The sequence below is a fragment of the Tachypleus tridentatus genome, chromosome 13 (genome assembly GCF_004210375.1).
Source record: "Tachypleus tridentatus isolate NWPU-2018 chromosome 13, ASM421037v1, whole genome shotgun sequence".
NCBI classification, from domain to species: domain Eukaryota; kingdom Metazoa; phylum Arthropoda; class Merostomata; order Xiphosura; family Limulidae; genus Tachypleus; species Tachypleus tridentatus.
Genome location: NC_134837.1, coordinates 104,489,083 through 104,507,014, shown reverse-complemented (window position 1 = coordinate 104,507,014; position 17,932 = coordinate 104,489,083). Strand labels below are relative to the sequence as shown.

At 32.0% G+C, this 17,932-nt stretch overlaps 1 protein-coding gene across 4 annotated transcripts in view; it reads right to left on the bottom strand.

Annotated features, from left to right (window-relative positions):
* LOC143237851 (cGMP-dependent 3',5'-cyclic phosphodiesterase-like) overlaps positions 1-17,932 on the bottom strand; it is a 77,315-nt gene that overhangs the window by 16,387 nt on the left and 42,996 nt on the right. For all 4 annotated transcript variants that reach the window (XM_076477530.1, XM_076477529.1, XM_076477528.1 and 1 more), the window contains 13 exons: positions 15,271-15,401; positions 13,569-13,680; positions 12,700-12,739; positions 11,541-11,604; positions 10,277-10,361; positions 9,587-9,647; positions 7,827-7,908; positions 4,416-4,450; positions 3,800-3,912; positions 3,480-3,557; positions 2,766-2,888; positions 1,577-1,647; positions 985-1,110 (listed from right to left, as the gene is read on the bottom strand). In XM_076477530.1, coding sequence (XP_076333645.1) covers positions 985-1,110; positions 1,577-1,647; positions 2,766-2,888; positions 3,480-3,557; positions 3,800-3,912; positions 4,416-4,450; positions 7,827-7,908; positions 9,587-9,647; positions 10,277-10,361; positions 11,541-11,604; positions 12,700-12,739; positions 13,569-13,680; positions 15,271-15,401 — 1,121 coding nt within the window. The remainder of the gene's footprint in view (positions 1-984; positions 1,111-1,576; positions 1,648-2,765; positions 2,889-3,479; positions 3,558-3,799; positions 3,913-4,415; positions 4,451-7,826; positions 7,909-9,586; positions 9,648-10,276; positions 10,362-11,540; positions 11,605-12,699; positions 12,740-13,568; positions 13,681-15,270; positions 15,402-17,932) is intronic.

Below are 17,932 nucleotides of genomic sequence, written 5' to 3'. Positions count from 1 at the left end.
TTTACTTTAATTTCAACTTGTAAGCTTGTATTTTTTTATATAATAAAGGAACTGTATTATAAGCCCCTTTTTATTATTCCTATTTTAAAACTTGATATGCTTATAAAACAATGAACTAAAAACTATTAAAGAGTTTAAATAAAACAAGAAATGTAAATAAAAATATTGGAAAGAATGAATGGGTTTCTGTTAAATACGTTGGTTTTATTAGCATTGGTCTTAAATGTGTCTTTATAAAGTAATTGAACAGAAGAATAAGAAGAGTAAATAGAAAGATACAAACACAGTGCCTCATCACCCAGGAAGATAGAAGAAAAGAGACATGAGAAGGAAAAAATAAAGTTGCCAAAGTGTGGCACTTATAAATATTAAATAAAAACAACAACAAATACTCATATATAGATATGAAAAGTTATCTTTCAAAACTAGGTGCGAATGCAAATATATAATAAAGTCATGCTGCATACTGCAGCAGAAGAAATTAATAATCATTTAAAAAAAATATGAAAAATTGGAATTGAAGTCGAAACTGAATTGAATTGAAAACTAAAATACTGAGAGCAAAAAAGGAACTCGAATCTAAAATATATAAAAAAAAACTTGAATCGAATTAGAAGTCGTTGTTTTTTCAGATTTCAAACTGAAATTGAAAACTTGAACGTGTTTCAGTTTCTCATCCCTGGTTTCATTTTCTAGAAACTTAGTTTTAAACATAACAGAATCTTGATCTTTATTTTACTTGTTTTTAAACGTTCAATGAACCCCCAAAACAATATCATGCGTTCTGTTGAATTGAGGTGACTTAAAGACTTATTCTAAGAATAGAACCATAACCATCAAGAAAAATAAAACATATTTACATTCCAGATGGTACCTGAAACAGCTTATGCATATTAGTTTTTTTATAACTTGTTTTTCAATTAAAAAAAACGTTTTACAATTTTGTCTGACCTCAACAAAGGTGAAACAAAGTCGGGATCTTACGTTAAATAACTTTCCATCAAGTTGAGGTTTTTCAACAACAAGTAGCAAAAATGACCAACAGCGAATGCGTGTGTCCAGTTATGGTAAGGTGGATCTCTGTAACCCTTTCTAACCATCAGGACAAATCTAGAGTTAGGGTATTGTAGAAAAACAACAACAATCATCTGTTTTAGTATCATATAACGTTTTCAATCTCACTTCCATTCAAAATGCTCTTAACATTTTCAATATATATAGTTTCTTTTTATTTATGAGTTTGTACTTTGCATAAGCTAAACTGCGTAGACTACAATGAAATAGCAAAAGGAAATTTTGATAAGTATCAAACTTATAAAGTCTTAAAACTTAAAAGAAATGGTACTCTACTCATATACAAGTGATAAAGCCATAAATTTATATAACGCAGCATACTTTTACAATAAATACAATTATTTACAACTTGTTTGGACTTTATCAGTTTTGATGTTTATGGGTACTTGTAACATTTGCAAGATATTATAAATCATTTCGTTTCTATATACTTGCATTACGTAAGACGTGCTGCGTGTGTCTTAACTTACCGTTTTTTCTTAATTAGTATCATTCAGCTTACCTGGCCAAAGTTTCTTTTCGCACTCTCCATCGAGCCATCATACCCAAGGAATCGAACATACTCATTACAGCCTGAAATAATTTATCCAGTTTATAATAATGAAGATGTATACCACAGCTTCAATTTTTTTTATAATATTATATAAAACTTAAAATATTCATCCGTCTTATTTACACTGTTAAGATAGCAGACCATATCTCATATAAAATATATTAAAATACGTAAACATAAATACCTGTATAGTAAATAAAATCAGATAACTTCCTCTCAAAAATATGTGAAACAATTACAATATATTATTGAAGATAGAGGTTCAAATGGTGTGTGGTCCAAAGTTATCCTTCCTATTTTAAATTTTAATAATTAGATAACCGAGAAAATATATTCATGCAGTTTTCAACATATTGTTCCTCTATTTAGTTTTTATTGGTATGTTTTGTTTTTCACTCCAGCTTGTAGTGCTATCTCTTTAAATGGCAACTGTGTAACAAAAGGCTCAGGGCATCGTTTGGTTTTAGAGACCAATTCAATGATTGTAGTGAAGCTTAATTACAGACTTAGTAAAAGAAAGAAGTATAAGTGCATGTTAAAGATATTGTGCATCTCACACCTATAGCTAATATAATGTAGGTAAAGATCATGATAACGGATACCATCGTTGTTGTAATTGTGGACGTTTGCATCGAAAATGGACTGAAATCGAATGTCGGTTAATTGTGCTAAGAGCTACTAATGTACAAATTTAGAAGTCTACTGATATGTTAGTAAAAACTGTTTGAGTTTGGCTAAAAGACGTTGAAAACTGTATGGTTGTATTATCTCAGTTAGTTAATTATTAAATTTTAAAACAGGATGGGGTAGTTGCATTATATAAAAAACAGTTTTTAGGAACAAAAAGGCACAGATATTTAAAGTATATATATATATATATATTAATATTTCAAGGTATCCACTTCAGTAAAGATTTTATTTGAACAGTCTGACACCAATCTGATTTCTACAGTTCCATAGAATTTTCTCAGTATTTCTTTCAAAATCTAAGAATCATAATTTATTTTAGAATAAGTAGTAAAACTGTTATTTAAAATGAAAAGACACCCCACCCCTCAAAAAAAAGCAACGACAAACATACAGTAAAATCTCAATAATAATGTTAAATAAATTATTAAACACCCAGTTATGAAGTTACCAGAGCAGTGTCCGACGTAGGGAGAGAGCGTGGAGTGTAAATGAACTTGCTGAAATCCTTGTGGAAAGTTTCTGGAAAAGGAATAGAATAATGGCAGAGTCGTAGAACTTCTTCTTGTGTCACCTGGAGGGTGAAGAAAAAAATAATACCTGCACTAGTAACTGTAAATATGAATACCTGTTATAACAGTGACGTCAATAAAAAATTGAGGCCATAATAATAATAATAATAGCAGTTAATACCTGTGGTAGCAACAGGCATTTGGTTAAATATGTACTTTCGAGTGATGCACTCACTGGGCAAACTAATGAACAAATGTGGTTACTTGAAAGACCAGAATAGAAAGGGGATAACACTAGTAAACAAGAGCCATGAAATTATTCTCAATTGTTTTGGAGTTAAATAGATGTTTTTCCAATCAGTTAGTCTACATAACAAAACAAACACTGAAATTTGGTCTTGATCACACTGTGTAAAGTAAAGTTACAGAGTGGAAACAAACGTATCTTGATAAATTTCAGCTTTGGTTGAAGTTTCAATGTGTGTGTCATATGAGAGATCAAATGATAAACTTCAACCTCATAAATCAAACATAATAAGCAAGATAAATGTGATATTATATATTTTGTTCACACTAAGTTTGTACTTACTCTGTCAATGAATATACATTTCAGACATTTCTCACAACTTTTGTAATTAATGGGTTACATTTACCTGCATGTGATACATCATTAATTCGTTGGACAGTTTGTTTCTGTGCTGTGCATCCCGAACCTTCTTCCACATAAGAGACTGCAATTACAGAAAAAATAACCCATCAAAATACAAGATCATGACATCTCTATTAGAAATATAGTTCAACGAGTAACGAAAGATGACAAAAAAAGCACATCTGTTCTTATTTTTCAAAGGTGTGCATTATACATCAGAAATGGACATTCCAAACGATACTTTTTTCACGTTTAGTAATTCACAGCTGATTAATTATTTTCTATCACTTAAATAAATTTGTAATAAAAATTATTTCTACTTACATGCATAATACTTATTCCACAGTATATTGAAAAGGCTTTTGCAATTTCTTCATCAAATAAAGTAAAGAATCTTCCATTGACTTTGTTGCACAGCTCAGCCACACCAATTACTCCTTCAATGATTATATACAATATCAGAGAACACAGTTGTAAAAATACATTCTTTAGACAATTTACAACAAGTCTATTAACGTATGAAGTAAGTTGTATCTTCAAATTATTATGTTTATTGCAAGACACGAGACTAACCTTTCTAGTAATACAAAAATAAAATTCAAATTATAGCATAATTTTTATAATTAAAAGTTAATTTTGAACAACATAATTTGTAAACGTTAATACGAAAGGTGGATAAAGTAGAAAGAATAGCTTAATTGGTATAGAGATGTAATAAATTAATATATATATATATATATATATATATCATTTTTAAGGAAAGGAAACGAAAATCTTGCATTGGAAGTTATTTATTATTGTTGTTTAAGTCTAATATTTAATTAAAAACATAGTAACTAGTTTTTGTTATTAACACATAAGTACAGTTTACATAAGTTTAATTTCATGTATACTAAATTAACACTGAGACGAAACCCTAAGGAGATCTACAATTACAAACCTTTTTCGTCTTTGATTGGGAAGCAGAGAATATTCCTGTAAGAAAAGCAAGTGGTCATTAATCGAATAACTTTAAATCACAGTTGTCTAAAACATTAAAGTATAAACAAACATCGTTCCTTATGCAAGAAGAATGTCTACACTTTTTCACAGTAAGACATTAGACAGTGAGCTCTGTTTAAAACACAACCTTTTAGAATGAGTTTCACAACAAGTAGGGTAAAGGGGGTTAAAACAGCCAATATTGATGAATGTCATGGAAACCATAAAAGTTTTAAAATGAATCCTTGTTTATCATAAATGTTATTTATAGTTAAAGCTAAGACTCGACACAGACATTTTATCAGGTACTATAAAATGCTTGTCTTACGATATTGTGAGCCATTTTACCTATAAGTTTAGATAAAACGGCCCCGCAAGATGTTGTAGGATAGCCGTCATATAACTCATAACAACTAAAATTTGAAATAAATGCTGTATTTAGCAAATGTACTTAAATATTATTAGCAGGGGTCTGAAAGACCGCGCTCCATGCCCGAGTTGTTTATTATCTATAATGTGGTAGCAGTGTAAACAGATCACACATTATAAAGAAAGTAAAAGTCAGTGACTCCTCCGACCGTCTTACCCTCAGTCCTCAGTCATTCATCATAAAGCAATCACATGTATATATATATAGATCTATATCACTGAACGTTATTTAAGCTGTGTTTGTTTCATGGGATATATTGGAGTTTGAAATTGCTCGTTGTTCTAAAGCAATGAAATGAAATTCATTGAGACACCTACTTGGTAAGCATAAAAGTTTAATAATGTTCACCTTCGACCAACGTTGTTTAAAAACAGTGTTTATATATGGTGTCACGTAAGAAATAGTCACATAATTCACTCTAGATGACAGCACGTCATAACTGATGATATACAAGGGTGGCCGTTTTACCGAAAGGAGTTGTCTTACTTCACTTTACCACATTTAGTTCCTGTTAAATTACTTTGTTAATACAACAAATGTTGTGTTACAACATTATTAAAAGTCATACAACATATTTTTGCCTTTATGAGTGATCAATTAATAAAAATGACAGTTAGAAAAAGTTATGCATTTTGTGTACCGAAATATTGTTATGTATGGACATAATAATTGTAATTTATCGAAGACCACCTATACTAGTTAGCCAGTTTATTAGGCTCTCCATCTTAAACACATTTGTAGCATATTTTCTAAACCAAATATGAAAACACACTGACTATATGGTGTGCCAGGTGACCACAGAAATTTAGTCACACTAAAACAAGCATATAAAACAATATGTCCGTTAAAGATTATTTTAGACTATTAAACTGGTCACGATAGGGGTCCCCTCTAGCAGGAGTGTCATTAACTGTTTCCTTGGCTGATAAAAATCTGTTTTCAGAAAATAAACAGTAACAACGAATATGTAATGTGTCTTTCGTTTGGAAAGCCGACCACGAAGCGTTGGTGAATGTTCTTAAAAGGAATAGACTGGCTTATAAATTACAACAAACGCATGAGTCAACTGACCGATTTCATCAATAGTGGTTCGGTCTGAATTATTCCAAAATATACCAAGCAAAGGATATTATAAAGTAGCATATGACAGTTTTAACCAAACACAAGCAGTAAAACTCACTCTACTAGTGTTTAAAGCTTAAACCATGAACGATGAAAAAATAGAAAATACATGATGTCGTCTGAATAGTGACATTTCATCATACGTTAAATGAACGGTTGAGTACAAATACAGAGAAAATAACGAGACTGTTAAATTATCTTTATAAGCTGCTGAAAGGGGTAAAATCATGCGTAGGAAAATTGTCATTGCAATGGTTTCTTTAAAAGGACAAAAACCAACAACAATAACATCCAAAGTAAATCTGAACACTGTTGACGATGGAGTAAAATACTTCAGAGAACAACTGAAATTACAAGAATCTAAACTACAAGACCAACCGTGTTATTTAAAACTATTACAAGTTTGTTTTGAATTTCGCACAAAGCTACACGAGGGCTAGCTGTGCTAGTCAGTAGAATCCATATCTTTTATTTTCTTCGTGAGTGAACTGAAGTACCAGATTTGGGCGTTCAGGCGTAAGACAGTGTGTGTCAACGAAAGAAAAAAAGTATTCTGGTGGTTAAGGGAAGAGTGGGAGCTAATATATAAAAATAAGGGTTAATTCTGACTAGCGTCGACTCACGAAAAAGGAATGCAAAAGAAGGTGGACTCCGGAGAAAGACTCGTGTCTGTTTGAACAGAAAAGTGGACTATTAGACTTTAGATTCTGATACTGGAGTTCATTATCTCTATTCACTACTTCGAAGCAAACATCATGTTCTACTTCAAGTGGCTGGAAAAGCCACGACGGACAAACGAAAGTTGGAAGTGCAAATTTGGTAGGATATAATTATTGCGTACTTGGCCTACACAGGTTCTGGAGAAATGTGAAAGGACCAAAAATACAGAGACATTTACCATGTAGAACAGATTGTGTTTTATCAAACTATGAGCATTTATTCTATCAATTACTAGTTACAAATAAATAAAGGAAGAGATATGAGGGAGTCTGAGAGAAGAAGGGAAAGCAGATAAGTATAACCATTCTTTGTTCTCTGCTAACTCTTCCGCTAATATAAAGAACATGCTATGTAGAACATGATGTACATGTTTAGTATATGTTTCCCTAACAGAGCGAGAGAGGCGATTTATCTTCTCTTTTTACCCTTATTCAGTATTTAATAATGCCAGTGCAAACAGAAAGCAACAGTGGTAAAAGTAATATAAGGTATTTGAGTAATATAACTGAAAAGTTACATAGTTAGAAATTAATATAATTTTTTGCCACAATAACATGCGGTGTAAACTTCGTGAGTCCAAATTTCCAGTGCACTCATACTGTCCAAATTTGGTTCAAGGATCAAAGTAGTGGCTTTTATCATCGTAGGTCAGCACACTTTGTGAATCTCAATCTGACTGACTATCATGAGATGGCCTTGAATATTACTGAAATATATGAACCAAGTGGAAAGTGGTTTATAATCGAACAAGACATAGGCTTTTATCACAGCGACAGGTTATTAGTGGAGATTCTACTTATGTGGCTGTTCAATATAATATTTAAGCCTTATTTTCTCGCTAATCATAAGTGTATTTTACTTGCTGCACGACTTATTAATAAAAGTGACAGTTTCTTTGAAATAAAATAGAGGCTGTTATTTGTCTTGTAAATATCCATTGTTTCATATATATAAAAACACGTGATATCTACTTTACTAAGTCTTGTAATTATCCATTGTTTCATACAGAAAACCACATTATGTCTACTTTACTAAAGTTAAAATTATAAGTTTTTACATGCATTATTTCTGATTAAAATTATCATTAACAATACTTACCTTGTCTTGAAACCAGTTAGTTCGTCCATCTTCCTGTAGAAGAGTGGGTGAACGTATGCATCGTGGATATTTAACGGCTGTCCTGAAAGTAATATTATCATAAGATATACAGTAAAGATACACCTGTCTTAATATATCATAAAATATACAGTAAAGATACACCTGTCTTAATATATTGATTCAAGTTTAATTTATTATCGTAATCAAACGGTATGATCATCTGCGTGAGAAAGATGATTCTGAAAAAAAAAAATCACTAAAGTATATTCCATATCTAACAAAATGTACATAACGCCAGAAAAACAATGAAAACAACGGAATAATTACTTTACAGGTTAATTCCAGCTTTACTATTATATGTAAGCTCCTTAAACACCCAAACCAGATCAATCTTCAGCATCTGTTTCAGACATATTACTTTTATGGTGAACCAAACAATGATTCAATATCCTCCCCTTACAAGACTAGACGTTATTAGGGAGGATTACATTGTCTTAAGTGTATTGGTATCACGTTTCTCAGGAGACAAAGAATCATGATAGGGCACAAACAATTAGTTTGTACATGTAAATAATTATATTACATTCTTTACTTACTTTGACTTTTATTAACGGTACTTGTTAAATGTTTAATATATATATTTAATACATTTTATATTATTTTAATACATTTCATTTTATTTTGCATTATTAGTTCAGTATAAGGGTTAAGGAGTATCCTAAATCTTTTAAGTTGGCTATCCTGGTTAAATATATTTTGAGTTATGGTGGGAAATATCGATAACAGCGACTTGTCATTAAACATTTTTGACAATGTATACTACTAATTAGACCAATATGTTAAATTAGCAACATTAATCACTGGGTTGGTCTGTTGAGCCCTGATCTACGTAGGTGGCTTGCTTTGATAGGACGCTATTGGTTATGTATTAACATTTATTCTCTGACGTTTTAAAATACAAGTTTTGAACACTGAATCTCGTTTTATTGTTTCTCTCAAATCTTTACACCACAAGATGTCGTGTCCTGCATGAACAGGTGGTTAGCGCGCTCGACTCGTAATCTGAGGGTCGCGGGTTCAAGTCCTCCCATCGTAAGCATGCTCGCCCTTTTAGCCATTGGGGCATTACAATGTGACATTCGGTCCCACTATTCGTTAGTAAAAGAGTAGCCCAAAAGTTTCCCTCCCTCTAGTTTTACACCGCTAAATCGTGTAGCTTTAAGCGAAATTCGAAAACAAGCAAACAAACACAATATATTGTACAGTTGGTGACTTCAAGTTTAACTTTACGTCTATATTGAAGATGGCAAAGCTTTATAATTACATACTGCAGCTGTGTTTTAGATCCAGAAAAGTTGGCACGTCGACTTATATTTAGAAGGGCACTACAGAATAAATATTCAGTGTTCGTACTAAACTATATAAGGTAAATGATAGAAGAACATATGTACAAGTACATACGTAACTATGAATGTATGCATCAGAGTACGTATGTGCATATAGAAGCACGAATATAATAATAAAACATTTCTCTTACTTTTAATATCTGAAGGAAATAGAGTAACCACCATCATTTCTCTCCACATGGAAGACATTTTGATACATAACAGAAAACGTAGCTCAGATTAAAATTTTTACATGTTGACGACCGAGAAGTAATATTAACACATTATCATACTGATATTAAGAGTTTTCATCGTGCAGTTTTATATTAAAAAAGCACTCTTGTATCAATATATTTTTTGAGTGATATTGCGTACCTGTAGTTGCCACGTGGCCAGCAATCCCCTGGTTTGCTGGAATCCGCACTTCGGATGTCGTCTATGATGAGAAAAATAAGTATTATGAATATTATCTGGAGTTCAGTACTCACAATAGCCAAAACCTGTATAGTTGTGTACTAACATTTAAAGGGTGTGCTAAGTTGTTGTCAATTATCAATTAATTCAAAATAAAATGGACTTTCAGTTGATGTGCCACAATTGGCAGTGCGCTTAATGTTTGTTAACTATTAGATGCCAATTTTTTCGTTTATGAAGGAATAAAATCGAAAATTAATATATTGTTGAAAATAAATATCCTGAATATTGGGATAATTTAAATAACTTTACAACTCGCCGATAGATGACACAACAATATATTAATAATAACTGAGTGGTGCAAAATAATGTATGGATATACAGATAAATAATAAGTACATAAAATATACAGTTAGGCTCTAAAATATTAGTTTTTAGAATTGATAGATATCTATAGATAATTTTTAAGATTGGTTCTTTTATTAATATACTCTATTAGTTTTCCAGTAGTAAAGCCTAATGTTGATCAATTATGCTCTAATAATCGTATATTGTTTTGTAAGACAATACTTTGAAAATAATAAAATCAGGTTTAATAATGTGTTCCCTTCACTACAAACAAAATGTACACACAGAAATTGTGTATTTTACCTCTGTTCCATCATCTGCCAGGTTTCCATCGAACACTTTAGCCACCAGTTCATTTTGTTCTTCGTCCAGAAGGAAAAGGGAACACCTGAGTTCAGAAACAGTTATTAAACTACACAACAAATGTTGCATTTTGAAACAAAGTAACGATATTTAAGGAGATATATATATATATATACATAACTATATTTCACTTCGCATAAATGTTTTTTTTTTCACCCGTTACTACTACATTTAATAGACGGCACTACTCGAGTTATGTACTGGCTTTTTTAAACTTTTTATTAAGTCCAAAATTATATATATATTGAAATGATGGACTTCAAAATCAGACATTTTTTTTCTATAGGCATAGTTTTTGAATTGCGCATAATATTAATCTAAAATAGTTTGTTTTTTGTTTCCCAATTTCGCGCAAAGCTACACGAGGGCTATCTGCACTAGCCGTCCCTAATTTAGTAGCGTAAGACTAGAGGGAAGGCAGCTACTCATCACCACCCACCGCCAACTCTTGGGATATTTTTTACCAACAAATAGTGAGATTGACTGTACATTATAACGCCCCCCCCCTGATTGAAAGGACGAGCATGATTGGTGTGACGCGGATTCGAACTCGCAACCCTCAGGTTACGAGTCGAGCTTTCTACCATCTGGTCGTAAGTCCAAAATAATACACTCTAAAGAGAAAACTATAGGAAGTAACAATAACAAGAAACATCATGTAATACCATCACTATTTTATGTTTACTTTTAAATTGTTTTCTTTAAATAGCAGAAAATTGGTTCCTTTATGATTTTAGGCTTAAAACCAAGTGAAAATATAAATCAATATAATTTATTGTTTCTCGTTTATTTTCTACTTTCTATGATATAGGTACGAATAAAACTTTTTCAATATCTAAAGTGTTTTTTTTTTTGCTTTGTTTTAGTGTAAAGCTGCACAACTGGTCAAAATCGTTGTGTCCTCAGCGGGGATCGAAAAAGTTTCAAACGTTATAAATCTTGAAACGTAACGAGGTACCTTACTTATATTAATACACGTCTATTAATTGCGTTCTTTGCTGACAATGTAGCTAGACAAACCCAGAAAATTGAATCTATATTAATAAACTAATTATTCAATGAGTTTTGTAACTTAACCTAAGTTAAAACCCGAGTCGCAAATGTATGTACAAAAATGAGCCATTCAGTTGCTGTTTATGTAGTGATTCCATCTTGCAGTGGTATTTTGCAATAACATATATATACTTGTATAATATGTACGTACCTCTCGGCGTTGGTGAGGTTTCTTGCTTCAGCCATTACTTCTTTTAAAAGAAGTGTAACATCATCTATGAGAGAAAAAGATGATAGTAAACTAGATTCGTCACGAGATGGATTTGTTTTGCGCAAAAATAAATGAAAGATAAAATTGCGCTTTTCAAAAATATAAAAAAACTTTAGTCTGCAATAAATTGATATCATATAACTTTCAAAAGTATAAAAAAATCCAAGAGTATTTTTTATTTGGTATGATTGTTAATCAGTTTATATATATTTTTAGGATAAAACTCAACGTATTTTAATTAATTTAGGCATTTTTTTTTCTGTTCAGAAATTGAACATTACTGGTGTAGAAATATTATATACAGCACGTAACTACGTTACTTGTCAATAAGTTTGTTTTGGAATTTCGCACAAAACAACTTGAGGGCTATCTGTGCTAGCCATCCCTAATTTAGCAGTGTAAGACTAGAGGGAAGGCAGCTAGTCATCACCACCCACCGCCAACTCTTGGGCTACTCTTTTACCAACGAATAGTGGGATTGATCGTAACATTATACACCCTCACTGCTGGGAGGGGGAGCATGTTTTGGCGCGACGAAGCGCACGCCTTAACGCGTTAGGCTATGCATGGCCCTTGTCAATAAGACTTAAAAATGTTAATCATGAAGGTACTTTAAAATGTTTTTAAGTAAAATAATTATAATCATACTTTTAAATTATATAGATAAATATATATTATTGTCAAATAACAAGAGCGTAAATATATATTTTATTAATCAGCAATGCAATGAAATTATTACTTTAAAATAACAAGGATTTATTTCTACTGTTTAGGCAAAAGTAAAACAGAAACGTCCATTCTGTTTCATGACAACAGGTTGACTGATACATAGTGTAGTATAGGACATTTCGGTTGGTATTAAAATTATACAAGTTAAGTCTCAGATATTTTTGAAGGACGATTATTTCAGTTGTTAGGTCAAAAGAAAAAAAAAACCGTTCTCAACAATGTGTAGAATTTCCGGAAATGACGGAATCATTGTTATTTTATGTGATGTTTGTGAACATCATGCAACGGTAAAATATAGGACTAACAAACTTTATTTTATACGCAGAGAAACAACCGCATAGTTTTTAAAGCAGAAATAAAAGACACTCACCTAAGTGGATAAAAAGATTCTTGGCAACAGCTAGCAGTGACTAGAAATGGAAATACAGTTTCAAAATAGTTAGGAACACACGTAATTATGTAAAAGTAATTTTTATTATTTTTATCTATGGAAACCTCTTGAGACAATTAATAAGGGCGTACTTATGTAACAAGTTATTTTAAAGGACAATTTATAATCAATATCTTTGTTTGAGTACGTAACAAGTCTTTATAAGAAACAGCATACAGTCAATATCTTTGTTTGTGTATATAACAAGTCATTTTAAAGGACAACATACAATTAATACCTTTGTCGAGTAGGTAACAAGTAATATTATGGACAACATACAGTCAATATCTTTATTTGAGTACTTGAGTCCAAATGTATCCCATATTCTAAGATAGTTAAACTATTAAACTGAACAAGTAAACACAACTGGATACGACTTTCGTTCAATTTCTTAAATGATTTATACTACGTAGTCAACATAAAACTAAGTGATACTTTGATCATAAGTACTAAGTAACAGTGAACTCAAAGTTAAAAGCTTTAGAATCGACACTTCTTTTTATGTCTAATTAATAGTTATGTAACATATACACATAAAACATTTAAGAAACACTGATCGCAAGACTCCTTGCTTGGAAGATCATGGATATACTTAAGTTATGAAAAAAATCTTCCTTTTATAACCATTTGATATTTAAAATTACGACATTTATTTTGCATGGAATATAAAATGTAATTTATTTGATGAAGTGGATGATTGCGTTACTACTTTTTTTTATTAGTGAAATAATTGTTAACTATCAACTGTACGATCTCACAGTTTGAAATGACATATGACGTTCGACTCACATGACCCTTAAGAAACCGACCTGACATTGTTCCCTTAGTCTCTTCTCTTCTTCATATTCTCGTGTTCTAAGCAGAATTGGAATTACGGGCATAAAATATTCTTTTACTATGGCTTCAGTTTCTGTCGTAAACCTGCAGATGAAATCGAATAATTAATGTGTTATATGGTTTGCAGGTAATCAAGCAAAACAAAAAAAAACATTATTAAATTTTTATTGAACATGTTATTTCTTGCTTAAATCAGCCTATATTGCACAAAAAATGTTGTCGTGAAGTATTTTGGTAAGGAAATGGGCCTATTATGATCTGGTGATTAGGGTGCTCGACTCGTCATCCGCGGGTTTCTCCATCTCCCTACATGCTGGTCCTTGCAGGAGTGGGGTCATTACAATGTAACAGTAAATCCCACTATTTGCTGCTAGATTAAGGACAACTATGTAGAAAGTAAATCTGTCCTAGAACCACTAGTGATGCATTAGGGCCTGAGATGTCCCAACGATTGTAAGCGGTCTTGAGAGAGAAAAAAAGAAAGGTTATAAAAGTACGCTATTTAGAATTAGAAATATTAGATAGAGTAACCAACAAAAATAACTATATCATTTATTAAGAAGGTTACTTGGAAGTAAAGGCATTCAATTACAGAATTGAAGTATTTGTATAATATTTTTACTTGCACTGGTACATTAGAATGTGCAGTAAGGACTCATAATTTTAACGTACACTTTAATATTTATATAATGCTAACTGTTTTATTCGAGAAGTATTTCTGTCTTAAGAAGATTTTTAAAATTATAAAGTATTGAAGTAGTACTGTTGTAGTGACAAAAAATCACTGATAATCTTAAAATTTGTAACCTATCTGTTTCTAATTTATAATCGAGGGACTAGATAGAGAGAGAGGGCAGCTAGTCAGTCAGTTGTACCCACCACTAACTCTTTGGATACTCTTGTCTTACTGAATATTGGCCTTTAATTTTCAGTTCTTCATAGCTCAGCAATTGGTTTGCTAGTTAAGGATCGGTTTTGATACCTGTGACAGACAAAGCACTGATAGCCTATTGTGTAGCTTAGCGATTAACAGCAACTAGTCTGACTGTCACCCTTATATAACACACCCATGGTCCTAAAGTGTTAAACGCGATTTTTTTTCTTTTGGTTTTTGCGATAACGGGAAGTGACCAACAGATCCTTGGACTGACACGCCATCTACTGAAAAAAACCCAAAATGAACTATACTGAGAACAGTTTGGCTCCTATACAGTAATGTCAGCCAGACATAAAATTCGGGGCCCAGCATGGTCAAGCGTGTTAAGGCGTTCGACTTGTAATCCGAGGGTCGTGGTTTCGAATCCCAGCCGCACCAAACATGTTCGCCCTTTCAGCCGTGGGGGCGTTATAATGTTATGGTCAATCCCACTATTCGTTGGTAAAAGAGTAGCCCAACAGTTGGCGGTGAGTGGTGATGACTAGCTGCCTTCCCTCTAGTCTTACACTGCTAAATTAGAGTCGGCTAACGCAGAGTATCTTTGCGCGAAATTAAAAAAACAACAACAAACAAACATAAATTTCGGAAGTCAACATACACTGAATTTCGCCTTGCAGCACTTATAACAGTATCTCAGTGAGTTTTCATTTAAAGTCTAAATTATCACCATTGTTTTCCAACAAACATGTAAAAATATTTATTGCACACAATGAATAAACAATAATAAGGTAGCTTACCTTTCAAAACATTTATTGGCCAGGCAGGCTAAAAGTACAACCTTGTCCGAATGTGAAGGGTGTAATATGGGGATACAAATAAGTGAACGTACTGGGAAATTGACAAGTTTTGTTACATCTTCCCTGTATTCCTGAAGAAAGAAGAATTATTCTGTTAGCTTTACAAAAAAAGCGACTTTCCTTAAGGGTTGCTAGTATTGAACTTAGCGAATACTTATCGACAGAAAAGCTGACAGTAGGAGTATTAATACGATATAATTATTACTACATGTAATTTCTGAATGTCCTAGTTTATATCATCGTAAAAACAAAACAAAAACAACAACATTTTAATAAGATTAATGGTTTTTAGCCATATTCAACATTGATGATAGTTTTATATTAACGAAACACGGGCACGATATATGAAAGAACGTATATACTTTTAAGATCGTTGTTTTACTAGTCTTAAAACTAGCTGTTTCGTGGTTCAGGCATATCATATAAATATTATTTTAGTCGTTGTTTTCTTCAGACACCTACAAACAGTTATTGTTTTCCGGCATGGCCAGGTGTTAGGGCGCTCGACTCGTAATTTGAGGGTCGCGGATTTGAATCCCCGCTCACCCTTTCAGCCCTGGGGACGGTCAGTCCCACTATTCTTTAGTAAAAGAGTAGCCCAACAATTGGCAGTGGGTAGTGATGACGAGCTGTCTTCTCTCTAGTCTAACACTCCTAAATTAGAACTAGCGCAGGTAGTTCCCGTATAGCTTTGCGCGAAATTCTAAAACCAAACAAAGAATGATGCATATTGAAGTAAGAAGGAATGATATGTTTTGTACAGTTAAAACTATTAATACCTTGATCAATTGTAGGAACTTATGTAGTGTTATCTAGTAACAAACCTACTTAAATTAAAAATTTTGTTTGAAATTGTAGTTTCATCTTTTCGCAGTTTAAATTAATGTTTGACATTAACTTGCTTTTACACCACATTTGATACCTTGACATGTTATTTTGAGCATTACTTTCTTATTTTTGCAAATGTAAATATATGACGCTATGTGCTTACTAAAAGCTTTTCATTTTGGGTATGTGTGTTTTTTTATAGCAAAGCCACATCGGGTTATTTGCTGAGTTCACCGAGGAGAATCGAACCCCTGAGTTTAGTGTTGTAAATCTGTAAACTTAGCGCTGTACCAGCGGGAAACTTTTCATTTTGAAGAATAATGTTTGAATCTCGCGCGAAGATACAAAACCTACCTGCATATGTATATAGCTGTTTCCAATTATGAACTTATGGACAAGATTAACTATACAACTAACCAACACCACCTACCGTCAGCTCTTGTTTGATGGAATAGTAAACTTTGATCGCCACTTTTATAGCACATCCACAGCCTCAAATTACGGAGAGCGTATTGGTAGTAACCAACAATAATCATGAATTTTACATTCACATTTCAGATACCTAAGACTAGGTGACGTTTGGACTCACTGGAAATAATTAGTACAAATGGTGTTTTTTTGTTTCCGAACTTGAGAATCAGGAGATCGTAAAATTTAGCTTAATTTGTTTATGGACCAGTTGATAATGAAATTTTATTTGTGTTTTTTACTGCTTATTTGTCTTTATTCTCATTAATATTTTTTATGAGAGGGCGGATGGTTTCGTAACAGTATATGTAAATATCATGAACTTTGGCCACATTAATATATTATTCCAACCAAATACTTATAGGATGAAATGCAGAAATGTAACTTTTACTGCTATTCAGTTCCAATTGTCTTTTTACGTTTCTTCACCTGATTGACTAAATATAATTTGTTTTTACGTTTTCGTAAGTTTAGGAATTAATTGTTGGTCGTTCGAAATCCAATCAAGATATACCCTTAAAACTAAGCAAGAATAATTTAGAATCTCTTAAGTAAGTCTCTTAAGCTCATAACTGTTACGCTAGAATAAAAACACAAAATATCTCAACAAAATTTGTTTATATCGGGGTTCTTTTAGTTTTCAGGCCTATAACTGTGAAGAGAGATTGGAGGAAACAGGCCAAATTCCCTTCCGGCTAAAAATGATCATCCATTGGTCACTTACAGGGACTAGTATAAATTCATAATATATGTTACCATTCAATTATGAAATCTAATTTTCTGGTTATTAATAATAATAATGTTACTGAGAATAACAATTAATTTAAAGCTGTGCTCTTTTAAAATAATGCAAATACAAAATAATGCAAATACAAATGATGGCAAAAATGGTGCAGAAAATTTCTGCCAAAAATAAATAATTGAAATTATATTCGTGGTTCTTTTCTTTCACATGTTAATAAATTATACACGCACCACGTGAAAACGTTTGCTCCTCATGTTTGACTGGTGAGATAAACAACAACATCACTCAATTTGGGGTAAAGAGCCCTCAAACCTCTTATGCCATGGCTACAGGCCTGATTTTTAAAATAAAGCGTATGAATTTAGTTTTAAACATTTTAAATATATCTTAGACTGTATAAATAAATATTGGATTTTATAAAATCTAAAGAACAAATAGCTATTGATTAACGTGTATATATTTTAGTTTCACTGATAGGTTATTAACTAATTTGAACAGAAAAAAAAATGCTTTCGGTTTCACACGACAGTATTGAGTGTTTAACTGGTGCAAAAAAACAAA